Source organism: Odocoileus virginianus, chromosome 28, assembly GCF_023699985.2.
Source record: "Odocoileus virginianus isolate 20LAN1187 ecotype Illinois chromosome 28, Ovbor_1.2, whole genome shotgun sequence".
Taxonomy (NCBI): Eukaryota; Metazoa; Chordata; class Mammalia; order Artiodactyla; family Cervidae; genus Odocoileus; species Odocoileus virginianus.
In genome coordinates this window covers 36,481,132-36,498,882 of record NC_069701.1, presented here as the reverse complement: position 1 = coordinate 36,498,882, position 17,751 = coordinate 36,481,132, and the positions used below count along the sequence as shown (strand labels likewise).

The following is a 17,751-nucleotide window of genomic DNA, read 5'->3' as shown; positions in this document are numbered from 1 at the left end:
CTTTGAGCTGCTTCTCTTGAGTCTCAGAGGCCCATCTCTGGAGGTACTGAGGCTTGGGGCTCAGAACAGTCCCAGGTGAAGTGTTTCAAGGCAGGCTCAGTGCTAGGTCCAAGGAACTGGACCAAGTGGCTAGATATATGGGCGAGATAAATGATTCTCTGATAAATGACTCCTGGCCAGGGGACAGAGGACAGATCTGTAAGGCCTGTGATTACAGAGGGCAGCGACTGCACTACCAGGGACAGTCAGGGAAGGGGCTCCCCAGGCAGACTGTGTGGGGGCAGCCTGGCCAAATCTACACGGGCTAGGGAGATGGGCGCTGCTGTTCCTCCACCAGTCCTGGACTAACTCCTGGACCTGAAGGCCAGGTTGGGCATAAAGACAGTGAAACAGGGTCTCTAGAAACCCTGATCCACTGAGAGCACGAGGCATAACAGCCATGCAGTCACAGTGCCAAGGGACCTGGGGTGGGTTGCGGAGGGACACAGTTCCCTGACCTGGAAGTGGCAGGGTTCATAAAGGAGGGGACACTTGAAGCAGTTCCTGAAGAGTAGCAATTGTTCATGCAGGGAGGGGACTGGAGCGGGGACTGGGTTCTTCTGGTCTCTTTTTCCTTTGGAAGCAGGCTCATCCCTCTCCTTACCCACCAGCCTTAGGGGAGGTAAATGACCCCGGCCCAGCCCAGTAGCCCCCTTCAAGGGCCAGGGTCCAATCAGCCCTAGACTGAGCGGATGATGGTGTGAGAAACACAAGCAGACAACTGACGGACAGCGAAGGGACTTGGGGCACAGACACTGTTTATTGAGTGGCAGACGCAGGAGAGGTAGCTGGCTCCGGAGTGGAAGCGGAGGTGGCGGGTCATGCCAGGGCGCCGTGAGCATCTGGCAGCCAGGGCCATGCCACCCCATCCTAGGGGACAGCACAAGCTCACTGCAACAGGAGTAGCAAGGAGCCGGCCTGGGGAAGCTACAGCCCCCAGGATCCTGGGCAAGAAGCAGCAGATGAACTTGGCACAGGGGTCTAGGGTGGGAGGGGCTGGGGGGTTGGGTGTTCTGTGGGGAGATGAAGGAGATCACGTCTGTGGGGTGGAGTAGAGACTGTGGTGGTGGCCGCCTGGTCCCAGAACCTGGGAGAAGAGCAGGGGCGTGGTCCGAGTCTGGCTGCCTCCGCACCAGCCTGGTTCCCGCCCGATGGTGCCATACCAGCTGCTGGAGCCTAGGCTACCTGACATGCTGTAGGCAGAGAAACAGGGTCAGCCCCCCAGCAGTCACTAGGACCACAGTCACAAGAGTTGGGGGAGGAGAGAGACTGAGAACAGGGCTCAGTGACCCAGACTTCTCTGACTATGGCAAACTGCATCTTGAGGGATTAGGTGGGGACTTCAGCAACAGCACACCAGAGGGGACCTCACCCAGTATACACCATGGCACGGGCAGGGGTGGGTGGCAACACCCAGCTCTAGGTCCCCATGGCTTGATGGAGCAACCTGGGAGCCCCCAGGTCCTCGGGTGGGGCCAGGATTCCTACCTGGTGCTCTCGCCCCGGCTATGCTCCCAAGAGCAGCCCTCATCCTCGCAGTGTGCCCGGTCGAAGAAGTAGGAACGCGAGCCAAAGACCTGCCCGTTGAGGATGCGGCTGGTGCTCTAGGGAAGGGAGCCACCACTGATGCTTCCCTTCTGCCTCCCCCCACTGGCCTCCCACACCCCCAGAACCCAGCCCAGGGATCGCCAGTGCCGCCCCTCTCCACTGGCCCTCACCAGGTCCTGTGGGGGCCGATGCACCCGGAAGAAGCCCACCAGTAGGGTGGTGGGCAGCAGCTCCCATACAAAGAGGATGAGGCCAAACACCAGGTAGCCTTTGTTCCCCAGGTCATTCACCAGGTCCGCCTGTGGGGAGGCAGGGGCTGTGCCAATCTGCAGTCGTGCCAATGGGGCCCCCAGACAGGACCCAAGCTAGCTGGGGGCCAGGAGCCACAGCTACTGGGGAGGGGGCAGATGTGTCGAATGCCCACCTGATCAGAGACATTGTACCAGTCGTAATCGAAGGTGTCCAGCCGGCTCCGGGGGGCCAAGGCCAGGGCCGCCAGGTTGTAGCAGGCCCGGCTGGCATAGAGCAGGACCATGGCGCCACCCATTGCAGCTGCCTGGCACACACTGGTCCCCTGGCACAGATGACAACAGGGGACCCTTAGGGAGGGGAGGTTCCAGCTTTGTCTCTACTCTGAAGACCCTGAACACCCCAAAGACACCCAGGCATCAGCGCTTGTGGCCCTACCTTGGCCTCCAGGTAGATGCTGGTGGAGGGGGCCCGCCGGGCCACAAGGCAGAGGCAGGCGGCAAGAGAGAGTGCGCAGATAACAAACAGGGAGTCGCTCACCAGGACACGCACCAGCAGGAGGGCCCAGGGCTGTGCCCGGCGCCGGCGGGACAGCACCGCGCACAGCACATTCACCAGCAGAAAGAGCAGCGAGGCCCCCACGAAGGCCCCTCGGACAGCCAGCCTGCGGCCCACAGCAGAGTCAGCCCCAGGCGACCACCCTTGCCACTCCCCAACCACCCAACCCTTCCCAGGAGACCCGGGTGTCAGTCAGAACCTCAGGCCACCCAGTCTGAACCCCACTCCTCCGGGTTTACAGATGAGGAAACTGAGGCTCAAGAGGTCAGAAGATGACTGACAGCTGTGGTACAGCAGAAAGAGCCCTGGATTGGGAGTCAGAAATCTGGGTTTAAGCCCTGGCTCTACCTCCTGCCAGGTGTGCGACCTTGAACATGTTCCTTAACCTTGGTGGGCCTCAGTGTCTTCATCTCTCAAATGGGGACACATCAGCTTCGAAGGTAAGTTGTAAAAATTAAAGGTGTCTGTGAAAGCTCTTAATAAACTGCGAGATGTTGTACAAAGGACAGGAGTTATCACTACCCAAGGTCACCCAGAAGTGCCCTTTGGAGCTTCCGAGGGCCGGAGCCTCCAGCTCTTCCTCCATCGTGGATGACACTGGTATCCTCTCCATTCACCATATTTCAGTGGTTTTTATTATAGTTGAGCTTCACATATGTAACACCTCTGCAGAGCCATCTGCACCAGATGCCTAGTGTTCCCAAGCCTTCCCCAAGCATCCTGGGTTGTACTCCCCTCAGCCCTACCAGGGGGGAAGGAATGGACACTGGGCTTCCCTGCCCCTGACTGAGCCCACCAGTACTTACAAGCCTCGGCTCATCTCTGGCCGACGCTTTGCCTTGGCTTTGAACACCACCTGGGGGCAGAGAGGCCCATTATTCTTTGGGGCCCTGGGGCTTGCTACCCCAGGGGCCCACCCCCACCCATCACCATGGTTACCTGAGCAAAGTAGAGGTTCATGAGCGTCAGTGTGAAGAACTGCAGGCAGACAGGACAGCAGTAGAGAAGCCAAAAGGGCAGGGGCCCCAGATGGTTGGCTCGGGGTGTGTCTCGAAAGTAGAAGGAGAAGAGGGTGGTACGCAGGGCAGCCCAGAGCAGACAGAGCGCCAGGAACACCGTCTGATAGCTGAGACGCTTGTGCCCATACAGGAGCACCAGCCAGAGCTGGGCATAGACGGAGAAGAAGAGCAGGGCGTACAGGGTGGTGTAGGCCGCAGTCAGCCCCAGGGTCACGGCGGGCGGCAGCGCAGGTACCAGCCCAGCAGCAGGCACCAAGCCAGACAGGTTACTCTCCATGTCAGGGAGGGAGGCCTGAACCCTGAAGACAGAGATGGAGGGGCCGGCAGGGCGCCAGGGAAATAAATACGGAGGGGTGGGAGTTGTAGGGTGCTCAGGCGGAAAGAAGTGGTGGTTGGCCGGCCCCTCCACCCCTCGACAGAGGGCCCCTTGCCTTTGCGGGGCACGGGCAACCTGGGTCCCTCACTCCCGGGTGTGGAAAGACAGCCCTTCCTCTCCAGGGCAGAGGCGGGTGGCAAAGTGGGGAGTACTCCTCTCCGGGCCAGCCTCAAAGCCGGGGATGGGGGGATGAGGGTGCAGAGGCCGAAGGAGAGGGGGTCCCTGGCCTCGGTCGCTGTAGTCGTCCCGGCAGGAGGGGGAGAGCCGGCCAACGCCAGTCTGTTCAGAGCAGCGGCTGCTGCTGGGGACGCTCAACGTCTGGCTCTCCCCCTCCCCAAACTAGAGGGCTCTCTCCCCTCCAACAATCCGGATGGGGAGGGCCTCTGCCTTCCGTCCTCGGGATTCCGGACGCTGACCCACCCCACCCCCCACTGCGTCCACTCTCCAGCCGCGGGGGGGCGGGAGGAGGCCGACGCCCGGTCCTCAGGCCGCAGCTGGGGGAGCCGGCTCCGGTCGCTGGGACCCGGGGCTCAGGCTCCCCGGCTCCCGCTGCTCCGCCCCCTCCTGCGCCTGCGCGGCCGCTGTTCGCAACGCAAATTGCTCAGGGTCTGGTCCTGGCTACGCAGGCCCGCGCCGCGCCCGGCGCGGAGCTGTTCGAGAATTGGCGCGACTTGCGCCACCGCCGGGCGCCAGGGGTTACTAGAGGCGGCGAGCGGCCTTGACGTTCCGGCTGCGCCGCATCCGGCCAGCGCCCGGGTGGGCATTGCCCGGAGCTACCGGCCCTCGCTTCCATGGGAAGCTGGCGATTCCCATGCTTCTCTTCCCCATTCCCAAATCGAGATTGTGCCGCCGACCCGGGGCGGTAACGACTTCCCTTCACTCGGCCTCTGAGGGAAACTTCCGCCCTCAGCCAAGATGGCCTCCGGGCCCCGCCCCCGGGCCTTAACCCGCGGGGTCGCCGCGTCCCGCGCGAGCCCTCCCGCCCATTCCCTGGCTGGGGGCGTTTCCCGCTCACCTGGCCTGCGGTCTGCCAGGCGCGAGGCCTCCGCGAGTCCTATTGTCACCCTCTTAGGGGCCCCTTTCCCTTCTGCGCCGGGGCAGTCATCCTGCCCCGGGTGGAGGCTCCCTCGCTTATCTCTAGTGCCCCCGAGTTGGCGCGGGGAGTGGCGCCCCTGACGCGGGCGATGCGAGGTTTCCACCGCGGGGAGGAGGGAGGGGTGCTTCCCGAGCCGGTCACCCGGTTCGGATGGAGCAGTGACGACAGCAACAACAGTTGCCTCCGACGGCTGAGCTTCGATTACGGCTTTGCGAAGTGCTTTCACCCACAGTAATCACCGCCCAGTTTACAAGGATCACTGACTCCTGAAAGAGGTGTCATTATCCCCATTTTACAGGAGTGGGAATTAAGTCCCAGAGGGGCTGAAGGACTTGTCAGCAGGAGCTGGCTCCCAAATGGGGACCCCGGAGAATCCCTCAGTGGCTCCCACAACGCCCAAAGCCTAAGGAAGTCGGGAGCTGAGCATCCGGAGACGTAGAAGGGACTCAGGAGGAAGGCAGTGGGCGGGGCCCCGGGGAGTGGCCCCGCCTGCTGGCCAGCTAGTGACATTTCAAGAACTGATTGGGCCGGGTCGGTGACAGTTTCCGTTACCCAGGCAACTAGGGCCGGGCTCTCTTTTTGCTAGAGGGACGCGGCGGGCCCGGGTCAGGGGCCTCGTTATCGGGCTTGGGGTGAGATCTGTGTGACGTTACCGCGGGAGGGTCTGGCCGAAGCCTGGGCAGGGGCCTGAGGCTTCTCTCCAGCCCCAGGGCTGAGAGTTTTAGATCCTGGGTGGATAAGTCGAGCTTCCTGCCGGGCCAGACTCAACGGACAGATGTGCGCCGGGGAGGCAGGGTGAACCTGGGGTGCTGACTTGGGAGAGGGAGCCAGGGACACCTGTGCCCCCAACCCTGCCAGCCACCCTTAGCCCCAGCTGTTCTCTAATTACCTGCCATCTTGCCCCCCCGCAGCCCAGAGCATGTTCCAGATCCCAGAGTTTGAGCAGAGTGAGCAGGAAGACTCCAGCCCTGCAGATAGGGGCCTGGGCCCCAGCCCCACAGGGGACAGGCCCCCAGGTCTCAGTAAGCACTGGCTAACAGCCCCAGGCCTCCTGGGGGAAGCTGATCACCAGCAGGGGCAGCCGGCCGGCAGCAGCCACCATGGAGGTAGGCAACCCCCCTCCCCAACAACCACCTGCCTGTCCAGCTTGCCTCCAGCCCAGTAGCTCTCTGCACCCCAGCCACATCACACTCGGGGTGGGGGGGGTTGAGTAAGTCCCTCACTGCTCTGCACCTCAGTTTCCTCTTCTGTAAAACAGCAGTTCATCACCACCCTTGTAGTGCTGTGAGGAAGATTAACAGACATACCTTAGAAGCACTTAATTATAGAGCTGGTGTTCAGTAAATGCTCCAAGTATGTAGCTCTTAGCATAGGACCAGAACGGAATCACCGAGAGGCCACCAGAAAGGGGAAATGACTTGCCTAAGGTGACACTCACTCGGCATTTCCTTTGGGCTCAAAGACTCTGTGCTGCCTTGCCCCAGGCTCTGTTCTTTCCCGCCCTATGGCTCACACCCAATGTCAAGGCTGTCCTTGACATTGCCAGGGCCAGGTAATCCCAAGAGGCAGACAGCCCTACCAGGCAGCGGGTTTGTGTGGGACTGGGAAAGCATCAGCTGTCCTCCATATCTACCAAGGGAGACCCAGCTGAGATGGAGGGATGGGCCCTGGAGGGAAGCGGCCATGTCTTAGTACTCCCTACCACCTGGGTGCCCAGTACAAGCCTTGGCACCTGGAACAACCACAGAAATCTTCTGAAAACACAACTCCTGTCCCTTAACTGCTGCCGATGTGACACCCTTCCATTTTCAGGAGCAGGAAGGCTTATTAATACCCCTACCCCAGGGAGTTCCCTGGTGGTCCAGTGGTTAACACTGAGTGCTTTCACTGCCCAGGACCCTGGGGTTCAATGCCTGGTCAGGGAACTAGGATTACAGTCAAAAAAAAAAAAAAAAAAAGAAAGAAAGAAAGAAACGTTGATATTCAGTTATTAAGGATAAAAAAAAATTAAAAGAAAAAGACCCCACCTCACCCCCCAACCTGCTGTATGTCACACTGAACTCCACAGGCTTTCTTTAACTTCGAGATTTTTGCACTTGGAGTTTTTCTGCTTGAAACTGCTTTCCACTCTGTACCTGCCTGTCCCTTCCCATCTTCTGTGTCAAGCACTGAATGTGTGTTCTAGCTGCCAGGGGTTCATCAGGGACTAGAAGAGAAGCTCTTGCCCTTGTGGGTCTCCTACATTCTAGAAGATAGGGGGAGACAAGCCACAAAGAAAGAAACAAACAGACCAGTGCGTTAGAAGGTGATGCCTTAAGTGACATACCCTTGACTTTCTCTTTGGAATCCGGAGTGCTGGGGGCTGGATGGAGTGATTTGAACTGAGGTGGTCAGGGTGGGCCTTGGTGTTGGTGGTTTAGTTGCTAAATCATGTCCGACTCTTGCTACCCCATGGACTGTAGCCCTCCAGGTTCCTCTGTCCATGGAATGTTCCAGGCAAGAATACTGCAGTGGGTTGCCATTTCCTTCACCAAGGGGGAGGGCAGGGCAAATGCAAAGACCTTGAGGGCAGTGAGGGGAGGGGCTTGGAGACTACTCCGGAGTTCAGGGGAGGGGAGGGGCTGATGGGCGGGGCCTTGAAGGCCCAGGTCAGGGCTCTGGCTTTCAGGTTGAGTGAAAACCTGGAGGACTTTGATCTGATTTGGACCTCCAGAGAATCACCAGGGCCCCTGGGTGAAGACGGGTCTCCAATGGGCAAAGGTAGGGGTGGTGCCACAGGGGAGGAGGGTAGCCGGTGCGAGCGTGGTGGTGGTGGAAGTGGTAAGTATTAGAGCTGGACTCTGGGTTTCTTTTGAAGGTAGAGCTGGTGTGATTTGCTGATAGACAAATGTGTGAGGCCCAAAGAGGATGGCCTGGGCACCTGGAAGGATGGAGTCGCTCTTAACTGAGGTGGAACTGAGAAGGTGTGGGGTGAGATCAGGAGCCCTGCTCAGGCCAGATTAGGTTAGAGGTGCCTTTGGGGCATCCAGGTGGAGATTTCTAGTAGGGATAGATACATGTGGGAGTTGGCCATTGATGATGAAGTGTACTGTGGGCCCCGGGAGACAGTGTAGACAGGGTAGAGCTTGGGCTGAGTCTGGAGCTCTAAGGCTGCAGCGGGCAGCAGAAGTGGAGAAGCCTGCACTGGGGTCTGAGAAGGAGGGAGCCACCTGGTAGGGAGGGGAGTGTTGAACTGGGTGATGCTCCTTTGAGGGCTGCTGGAGGAGGGCTGGGAGTGGAGCGCTGGACTGGACTTAAGGTCGGGGCAGCTTGGGTGGAGAGTGCAGAGGGATGATGGGAAGAGAATTGGAGGTAGAAAGGAGAGCCCGCTCTTGGCAGCTGAGCTCTGGCAAAGAGGAACAGAGGAGCCAGGGACACCTGAAGGCCCAAGGAGAGTCAAGGAAGGATTGTTTTATTACTTAAGATAAAAAGGAAAAAGAAAAAAAAAGAGGTTCTTTTTTTTTGGCTGTACCATGTGGCTTGGACGGTCTTACTTCCCTGACCAGGAATCGAACCCATGCTCCCTGCAGTGGAAGCGTGGAGTCTTAACCGCCAAGGAATTCCTGAAAGAGCATGTTTATAAGTTGATGGAGTAATCCAGGAAGGAGGAAAATACTGGAGGATGCAGGGGAGAAAGGAAGCTTACTGAGAGGTGTCCTTGAGTAGGAGAGAGTGGTCTGGTGTTCAGGGCAGGGGTAGCTCAGCTGAGTGCAGTGGAGGGGTGGAGGAGGGCAAGGAGATACCTCGTGGGAACCAGCAGATGGTTCTCTCATGGATGCTTCCAATTTCTTAGTGAAAGGAAGCCAGGTCCTGAGCCAGGAGTGAAGGTGGGGAGAGTGGTGGAGGTTGAGGCCGAGAGAAGGAAGAGTAGGTTTGAAGTAGTTGTCTGGCCCAGAGTATGGAGTTGGAAGGTGTGCTGGGCACCTCGGGGGGCCACTGGGTCTTGTGACCATGAATTTCAACAGAGGTGGCACAGCTGAGCTTTTCTTCAGCCATGCTGGCCACCCAGGTGCATGTGGGAACGGGCTAGGAGTTGGCCTTAACCAGGGCTGTGTTGGTATCAGCCCAGGGAGGGAGGCAGTGTGGGGCTTGGCTTGTATCCAGTGTAAGCTGGCGAAGTGTGAGGAGCTTGGCATCATCAGAGCTGGGGTGCCAAGGCAGGGAGCTGGAAAGGACCATTTCTGTGCTATGAGTGAATGAAATAGGAGCAGCAAAACCTCCTGCACCCACTAGGGGCCCATCCTGTGGGTGGGGGGGCACCTGAGGCCCCAAGGGGGAAAGGTGGCACAGCCCAGGAAACTAGATTTGGGGAGGAGAGAGGGAAAATGGACTGAAGCAGCAATAAGCCAAGGGGATGCCTACCCCAGCTCCAGGCCCAGCCATGACAAGCCTTGCAAGGGATGCAAGAGACCTGCCCTGGATTCCTTTCGACTTAGTTTTCAACATCTAAAAAGCAAGTGGTTCTCCTTGAAAGACCCACAGGTGCCCATAACCTGCCAGAACCGCAGGGCCACTGCCCCCCTCTGCAGGGGCAGGGTGCTGTCACTCTTCATGTTCCCTGCCTCCAAGCCCCTGCTGCGGTGAACCGTGTGTGTCTCCAGGGCAGGCCCGTGGCCGCCTTGTGTGCTGTGACAGTCCAGTGCATAGCCAGCTGCCTGGAGCAGCTGGTGCGTGAATGGAGACACGCGGTCAGTAAATCAACCCAGTGCCAGGCCCCGGGCCAGACTGCAGGGTTCAAATCCAGCTTTTTTTTTTTTTTTTTTTTAAATTAAAGTATAGTTGATTTATGTGCTCGGTCATATCCGACTCTTTGTGGCCCCTTGGACTGTAGTCTGCCAGGCTCCTCTGCTCATAGAATTTTCCAGGCAGGAATACTGGAGCGGGTTGCCATTCCCTTCTCCAGGGGATCTTCCCGACCCAGGGATTGAACCCAGGTCTCTCACATTGCAGGCAGATTCTTTACCCAGTGCCCAGTGGTAACTATGGGAAGTCCATAGTTGATTTGTGAAAGTGAAAGTGTTAGTTGCTCAGTCGTGTCTGACTCTTTGTGACCCTATGGACTGTAGCCCACCAGAATGCTCTGTCCATGGGATTCTCCAGGCAAGAATAGTGGAGGCGGTTGCCATGACCTTCTCCAAGCTGATTTATAATGATATGTTAGTTTTCGGTGTACAGCAAAGTGAGTCAGTTATATATATATATGCGTATATATATTCCCTTTCAGATTATTTTCCATAATATGTTATTACTAGATATTCAATGTAGTTCCCAGTGCTGCACAGTAAATCCTTGTTGTTTATCTACTTTATATACAGTTCAGTTCAGTTGCTCAGTCGTGTCCGACTCTTTGCAACCCCATGAACCACAGCACGCCAGGCCTCCCCATCCATCACCATCTCCTGGAGTCCACCCAAACCCATGTCCATTGAGTCGGTGATGCCATCCAACCATCTCATCCTCTGTAGTCCCCTTCTCCTCCTGCCCTCAATCTTTGCCAGCATCAGGGTCTTTTCAAATGAGTCAGCTTTTCGCATCAGGTGGCCAAAGTATTGGAGTTTCTGCTTCAACCTCAGTCCTACCAATGAACACCCAGGACTGATCTCCTTTAGGAAGGACTGGTTGGATGTCCTTGTAGTTTAAGGGACTCTCAAGAGTCTTCTCCAACACCACAGTTCAAAAGCATCAATTCTTCGGTGCTCAGCTTTCTTTATAGTCCAACTTTCACATCCATACATGATCACTGGAAAAACCATAGCCTTGACTAGATGGACCTTTGTTGACAAAGTAATGTCTCTGCTTTTCAATATGCTGTCTAAGTTGGTCATAACTTTCCTTCCAAGGAGTAAGCATCTTTTAATTTCATGGCTGCAATCACCATCTGCAGTGATTTTGGAGCCCAAAAAATAAAGTCAGCCAGTTTCCACTCTTTCCCCATCTATTTGCCATGAAGTGATGGGACCAGATGCCATGATCTTAGTTTTCTGAATGTTAAGCTTTAAGCCAACTTTCTCACTCTCCTCTTTCACTTTCATCAAGAGGCTCTTTAGCTCTTCTTCACTTTCTGCCATAAGGGTGGTGTCATCTGCGTGTACCTATCAATCCGAAAGTCCTGGGAATTCCCTGGTGGTCCAGTGGTTAGGACTTAGCACTTTCACTGACATGGCCTACATTCAATCCCTGGTTGGGGAACTGAGATCTCATAAGCCATGCAGTGCTGCAAAAAAAAAGAAAAAAAAAAGAAATCCCAAAGCCCTAATTAATCCTCCCCACCCCCATTCCCCTTTTTTCCCCTGTGGTAATCATAAATTTGTTTTCTATGTCTGAGTCTATTTCTGTTTTACAAGTAAACTCATTTGTATCATTTTTTGTTTGTCTTGTTTTGTTTTTGGCAGCACCAGGAGGCAGTTTGTTTTCTATGTCTGAGTCTATTTCAAGTTTGTAAATAAGTTGATTTGTATCACTTTTTGTTTTGTTTTGTTTTGTTTTTGGCCACACCAGGAGGCCTTTGGGATCTTAGTTCCCCCACTAGGGATCAAACCTACGCCCCCTGCATTGAATTTTAACCACTGGACCACCAGGGAAGTCTCCTGTATCATTTATTTTCCCTGTATCATTTTTTAGATTCCATATTTTTGTCTGACTTCACTTAGTGTGATAATCTCTAGGCCCATCCTTGTTGCTGCAAATGGCATTGTTTCACTTTTTTTTTAAATGGCCGCATAGTATTTCATTGTTTATATATACCGCATCTTCTTTGTCCATGGAATTCTCCAGACAAGAATACTGGAGTGGGTTGCTATTTCCTTCTCCAAGGAATCTTCCTGACCCAGAGATCGAACCCAGGTCTCCTGTGTTGCCAGGCAGATTTTTTACCACCTGAGCTACCAAGGAAACCTTTATCCCTTCTTCTGTTGGACATTTAGGTTGCTTCCGTATCTTGGCTATTGTAAATGGTGCTGCCATAAATATTGGGTGCCTCAGTTTTTTTATCCCAGTAAAATGGGACTAGAAGTAGTCCCTCATTGTGTTGTCATGAGAATCGGATGCATTCATACAGGAAAAATGCTTAGAAACAGTGCCTAGCACAGAGGAGGGTCTGCTGTTCTTACTATTACTGCAGTTGTTGCAGTGAGTTGGCCCAGGCCCTGAGCAGACCTGGGCACTGCCATCCATTTAGAGGGAATAGGGAGACATGAGTAACCAACGCCCCCCTGATGGCAGACAAGGGAGTGCAGGCTGGAACCAGAATATAACGGCCCTGGGGGCCATGCCCAGCAGCTTGGAGTTTATCTCATAGGCAACAGGGAGCCATTGAAGGTTTTAGGCAGAGGACAGACATAGTTGGGTTTAGAGCAGAGGTTGGCAAACCACAGCCAAAGGCTAAATCCCTCTTTGTTGTATACCCTGTGAGCTAAGAATGATTTTGACACTTTTTTTTTTGACACTTTTAAACAGTTGACAGAACTCCAAAGAACAGTACTTTATTTCAGTGTTCCAAATACAGTTTTAGGGGAACGCAGCAGTGCACAAGCACTTGTATATTGTTTATGGCTTCTTTCAAGCCACGGCCAGTGTTGAGTAGTTGTGACAGACTACATGGCCTGCAATGCCCAAAATATTTCCTCTCTGACCCTTTACAGGAAACATTTTCCAGCGTCTGCTTTAGCGTGTTTTCTGATTTTCTCAGCTCTGAGCAAGGCAGGGGTATGTTCTCTACATGCCAGTAAGGGGCTTTCCTACCCCAAATGGCTTTAGGGGACACAGGAAACCTAGGCTGAGACAGGACAGGCCGCATGCCTACTCAGGGCAGAGCGCCGAGCTGCTCTCCTGCTGAAGTTGAGCAACATGTGAACCACCCACATGGTAGAGCAGGATCCAAACCCAACCCTGCCTGATGGCACAGTCTCACTGCCGCCAGCTGTCTGGAACAGCACTATTTTAACGAAGTGTGCAAGGATGCTCACAGGAGCGGGAATGTGGATGTGTGCAGCCCCACCCACTTACCCAGAAAGCCAGTGAGTAAAGGATTTAAAGCTTGGGGCTCAGGACACCTCCAGCCATAGGCCCCTCCCACTTCCCCACCCAGCCCCAGGCAGGCACTCTGGAAGGATGGCAGAGAGGACAGGCCTGGCCACCCACCCATGCTCACAACCAGAGGCCACAGAAACCACGCCTCCTCATTCCTCCTTTCCTTCCCAAGACTGGGAGAGGACACCTCTGCACTATCTAGGGGCATGAAGGAGTGACCGCTGATTGAAGGTTGGATGGATGGAGTGGATAGGCATGTCTGCTCCCCTAGGAAGTTCACAGAAAAGTACTGATTTTTTCCCTAGTAAATAGGACACTTAAATGTTCAGTTTACACATTTGAGTGTTATTTTGACAATGGCTGGCTTGGCGTTAATTCATGGCTTCAGTAAAAATCCCCACCCCATGGGTAGGCTCCTGGTAGGGCTGGCAGTCACATTAGGCCCACGGTGCTGCTGAAGCGAGCCGGGGTGTGAGAGTTAAATACACAGACCCAGGAGGCAGACTAGTTGGGCTGGAATCTGTCACTGACTAGCTGTGACTTTGGACAAGTTACTTACTATGCCTTAGTTTTCTCTTCTGTAAAATGGGGCCAGTGAGTAACCTTCCTCACAAGACGTGGTGAGGACATAAGGAATTAATATACAGGAAGCATACTGCCAGCCTGACACCGGGAGGGCTGCTGTTCTGCTTGTGCTGATTCCTAGGCAAGAGGGCAGGGCCCAGACCAAGTGCCTACCTACTAGTCACTTGCCTTCTGACCATTGGGCCCTGCATCTGTCAAGTGTGGAGGTTGTGTGGGTTCTTAGTGCTAGTAAAGTAGAATAATAGCTGATAGTTCCTGAGCATTTAAGCGACCAAGCAGGCTGTGCCAGCTGTGTGACCCTTCGCAAGTTCCTAACCTCTCGTGCTTCTATTTCCTCGTGTGTAAAATAGGGAAAACTCGGCCTCTGTCACACTGGGAAGATGGGAGGCTTCAGGACATGAAAAAGGCACGACAGCGTTCTTTCTCTGTGTCATCTGTCCTCATGGGGCTCCTGGGGGCTGCCCCCATTTCACAGAGGACACCACCGAGGCCCCAAGGGATTAAAAAGAAAGGGCCCAAGGTCACAAAGCAGGAACGTGGTGGAGGTGGGAACTTCTGTCCTGATGCCCATGGAACTGGAGAGTCCTCTGCAGACAGGCCTGTTCTCATCAGGGCTCTTGCTGCCCTCAACTCCTTAGCCCCACCCGGCCCCAATCTGGACTGCTGATTTAGCTGCCTGTTCCCCACTGCCACATCGTTCCTCAAAGGCTTTATGGTGTCCCTGCCTACCTGAGCCCAGGCTTTGGTGAAGTTTAGGAATTCCAGCCACCCTCTTGGCCTAGGCCTTTCTGGATCCAGCCCCCTCTTCTTTTCTTGGCTTTTCCAGCCCTGTATTTGGAGCTGGGACCCTTGGAGGCTCCAGCCCTGGAGCTGGCCCACAGGCCTTCAGGAGAGGATGAGACAGTTTACCCCTGGCTTCAAGACCTGGCCTAGATCATACTTTCTCTAGAATGCCTCCCTGACAGTCATACCTTGCTGTGGATGCTGTTCCCATGCACTTGTTCCATGCCTGTCTTTCAATCCAGCTCTGGATTTATGCTCCTGGGAGTGTTCTAGGTCTTTGTTGGTCTGGGTACAAGGGTGGGGTTGACAGGAATTTGGGGGATGGAACACATGCAAAAGGCAGACAAACTCAGGACACACCTCTTTGAATAAGGATCCATCACACACTTTCAGCTTACAAAGGATTTTCACGCTCTTTATGTGAGGCAGTCACTGGCATTAAGAACTAGGTTTATCCCCATAAAGAGGTGAAGACACAGGCTCAGGGAGTTGAAGGGTGGCTGGACAAAGACGTGTAGCTCAATGGATTATCACTGGACTCTGGATTCCAACAAACCTGTAGGGGCTTCAGACCTCAGAGCTTCCCAGCTGTGTCACTCAGGGCAAGTCTTATCCTCTCCAAGCCTCTGTCTTTTCATCTACACCATGGAAGCAATATTAATACTTACCTCTTGGCATGCTTAGGAGGATAATGAGGTAATGCCCAGGACCTAGTAGGTGCTCCATAAGTGTTATCATAAAAAGTCAACAGAACTTTCTGGACACTTTGTTCAAAGTGAGTGCTGTGGGAGGTACAGATATGCTGACAGGTTCTTGTTCTCAAAGGGCTCCTAGGTCTGTAGGTCACAACAGTGAAACAAATGGGCCCCAGCTGGTCACCTGCGGAGGTGGGGTTCAACCCTGTCTGGTTTGGTTGGGGTGCCTCCTTAACCAGGAGACTGATTTCCTCTGCAGGGGACTAGAGCTGATGAAAGAGTTAACCTCCCAGGGAATTGCTGGGAAGCCTCAGGATCTTACACTCATAGCTCTAACTACTATTTATGCCCTTATTCTGTACCAAGCACAGAGGTGAAGTCATTTTATAAACGAAAGGTCTGGTCCGTTGAAAGTGACTCTGCAACCCCACAGGACTGTAGCCCGCCAGGCTCCTCTGTCCGTAGGATTCTCCAGGCAAGAATACTGGGGTGGGTAGCCTTTCCCTTCTCCAGTGGGATCGAACCCAGATCTCCCGCATTGCAGGCAGATTCTTTACCATCTGAGCCAAAGGGTCTAGCCCACTATTGGGGCTCAATTGAGATTTGTGGGATTAATGAGAAGTTAATTCGAAACTTCACTAACACTGCTGCAGGGCTGGGGATGCGAGAGGAGTTGAGATTCACGTCATCCCCACCGTATGATCTTCTCTGCAGGCACTGGGGCTGTGGAGACCCGGAGTCGTCACAGCTCCTACCCCGCGGGGTCAGAGGATGATGAAGGGACGGAGGAGGAGGATCTCGGCCCCTTCAGGGGCCGCTCGCGTTCGGCGCCCCCCAACCTCTGGGCTGCACAGCGATATGGCCGCGAGCTCCGGAGGATGAGCGACGAGTTTCACGTCTCCTTCAAGGTGAGGGCCGGCTGAAGTGCCCCGCAGTCCCGGGCCACACCGGGACCTGTGCTCCCGGACCTCCTCCCACTGGGCTGTTCCAGTGCACGTTGGAATTTCCGTCTCGGGGCTCCTTGGCTCCTTTCGGAACTCCAGCCAGACCCTTGCCGAGTTCCAGGGTATTCGGAGATCTGACCCTGCTCCAGCAGGCCAAGGCTCCTGGGTTCCCCAAGTCCCCAGAGCGCGAGGCATTTGTGCTCCTAGCCGACCCCTTTCGGATATCTGGGTTCTTGGCCTCAATTTCCGAACCACTTCTTTCATTTTCAAATTATGGTCCCATCTTCCAGGTGCTAAGTCTCCGGCTCTGGCGCTTACAGGATCCTAGGCGTTCTCTCTTTCTGCCCGCAACATGGAGGGACCATGCTTAGTAGTCAGGAGACCTCTTGGTACAAGGCCTGTTAGGATCTACGGTCTTTTGTCTCCTCCGGGATCTCACTTGGTGGTGGGGTTCCGTAAGCGGAGGGGCCTTGATTCGGGCTGCCAGAATAAGCTAATTCATTCTACCCTTTTTTCTTCCCACCCTGAAGGGGCTTCCTCGCCCGAAGAGCGCGGGCACGGCGACGCAGATGCGACAAAGCCCCAGCTGGACGCGCTTCCTCCAGTCCTGGTTGAGCCGGAACTTGGGGAGAGGAGGCTCCGCCCCCTCCCAATGACCTTCCGCCCCGCATCCCGAATCTCCCAACCGCTGCTGGTGGCCATCTTGGGAGCGGGCGGAAGATTTTCTGCAGGCTTTATGTAAAAGGAGGCTCGGTTTTTCGGAAGACTGAGGTCTGACCCAGAGCCCGGTCCCCTTCCGGTGTGTGCGAGGACCACGGAGGGGCTCGGCCCCCATCGGAAGTTGGAAGTTTTTCCGCCCTTACCTGCCGGAAGCGGCCCCGTGACCCCGCCCCGGCGCTGGGCCGCCCCAGGCGCCTGCGCTAGTTGCGAGCCGAGATTAACCCTAACTTCGCTGGAACCCTTTCCTCCGCGGTAACGCTGCGGACCTACTCCCGATACTAAGATGCTAATAAACCCCACGTCTGTGCCGTGGAGTCTCCTCTGTCTGTCGCCTGGGGCTTCTCGGGCGGAGAGAGCGCTAGCACTGACAAGAATTTCAAAAGATGTCCCCGCTTTACGTATGAGGGAAACTGAGGCTCTTGCGGCCGACATTAGGGAGGCGTTGAGGCGGCGAGCAGGGCTACGGCCGCCTGGACTCCGGGAGGCGGAGCGAGATCGGGCTTCGGGGACATCCAGGTCCTTATCTCTAATATGGTAATTGAGAACTGCAGGCCGGCTGGCCGCTGGAATTCCACGCACTGCAAACCGTGCCGCCGTCCCCCAGGGAGGGTCATTTGCTCCTATTTGGGTCAGTCCTTTTGAGCAGCTACTGTGTGGCCGGCCTGGGGCCAGCGCTCCTCAGGGAACTGGCAGAACACACATCGGGCGGGGGAGGGGACGGAAGGCTCGGCCCAGAGCTGTGAGTAGAGGGATCGCTAGGGAACCAGAGAAGCTTCACCAGGCCCTGGGAGCCAGCTGAGAGCTCAATTCCAGAAAGATTTATTGGCGCCCCCTACAGACTAGCCAGAGCTTTATACTAGGTACACAGATCTGGATTGTGCCACAGCCCCGTTATTACTAGCTTCCTGGCGAGGGGAGAGGCAGCCTCAGCCAGGAGTTAACGCCAGCGCAGTGCTCTATCAGGGGCCTGGAACCAGGGTGAAGGCGGCTCCCTCCAGCAGAGGAAAGTCAGGGAGGGCTTCAGGGAGGAGGTGAGCTAGACCTGGGACTTGAAGACATGAGGGAGGGTGCT

At 55.4% G+C, this 17,751-nt stretch overlaps 2 protein-coding genes across 4 annotated transcripts; one reads left to right on the top strand and one right to left on the bottom strand.

The window, feature by feature from the left end:
• Positions 1 to 947: 947 nt before the first annotated feature.
• GPR137 (G protein-coupled receptor 137) lies at positions 948 to 4,893 on the bottom strand. 2 transcript variants are annotated; one of them, XM_070457559.1, is made up of 8 exons: positions 4,805 to 4,893; positions 3,334 to 3,712; positions 3,201 to 3,250; positions 2,275 to 2,500; positions 2,012 to 2,161; positions 1,758 to 1,886; positions 1,528 to 1,643; positions 948 to 1,232 (listed from the first exon to the last, which is right to left on the bottom strand). In XM_070457559.1, the coding sequence occupies exons 2-8, from the start codon at positions 3,688 to 3,690 to the stop codon at positions 1,073 to 1,075; spliced, it is 1,188 nt and encodes a 395-aa protein (XP_070313660.1). In that variant the 5' UTR covers positions 3,691 to 3,712; positions 4,805 to 4,893; the 3' UTR covers positions 948 to 1,072. The 2 variants fall into 2 exon arrangements, with proteins under 2 accessions (XP_070313660.1, XP_020758926.1); XM_020903267.2 differs by lacking the exon at positions 4,805 to 4,893 and having other exon boundaries at positions 3,334 to 4,758.
• A 176-nt stretch (positions 4,894 to 5,069) lies between these two features.
• BAD (BCL2 associated agonist of cell death) lies at positions 5,070 to 16,987 on the top strand. Of its 2 annotated transcripts, none has more exons than XM_020903270.2 (4): positions 5,070 to 5,160; positions 5,797 to 5,991; positions 15,730 to 15,923; positions 16,490 to 16,987. In XM_020903270.2, exons 2-4 carry the CDS (start codon positions 5,805 to 5,807, stop codon positions 16,613 to 16,615), a joined length of 507 nt encoding a protein of 168 aa, XP_020758929.1. In that variant the 5' UTR covers positions 5,070 to 5,160; positions 5,797 to 5,804; the 3' UTR covers positions 16,616 to 16,987. The 2 variants fall into 2 exon arrangements, with proteins under 2 accessions (XP_020758929.1, XP_020758927.1); XM_020903268.2 differs by lacking the exon at positions 5,070 to 5,160 and adding an exon at positions 5,409 to 5,517.
• Positions 16,988 to 17,751: the final 764 nt, after the last annotated feature.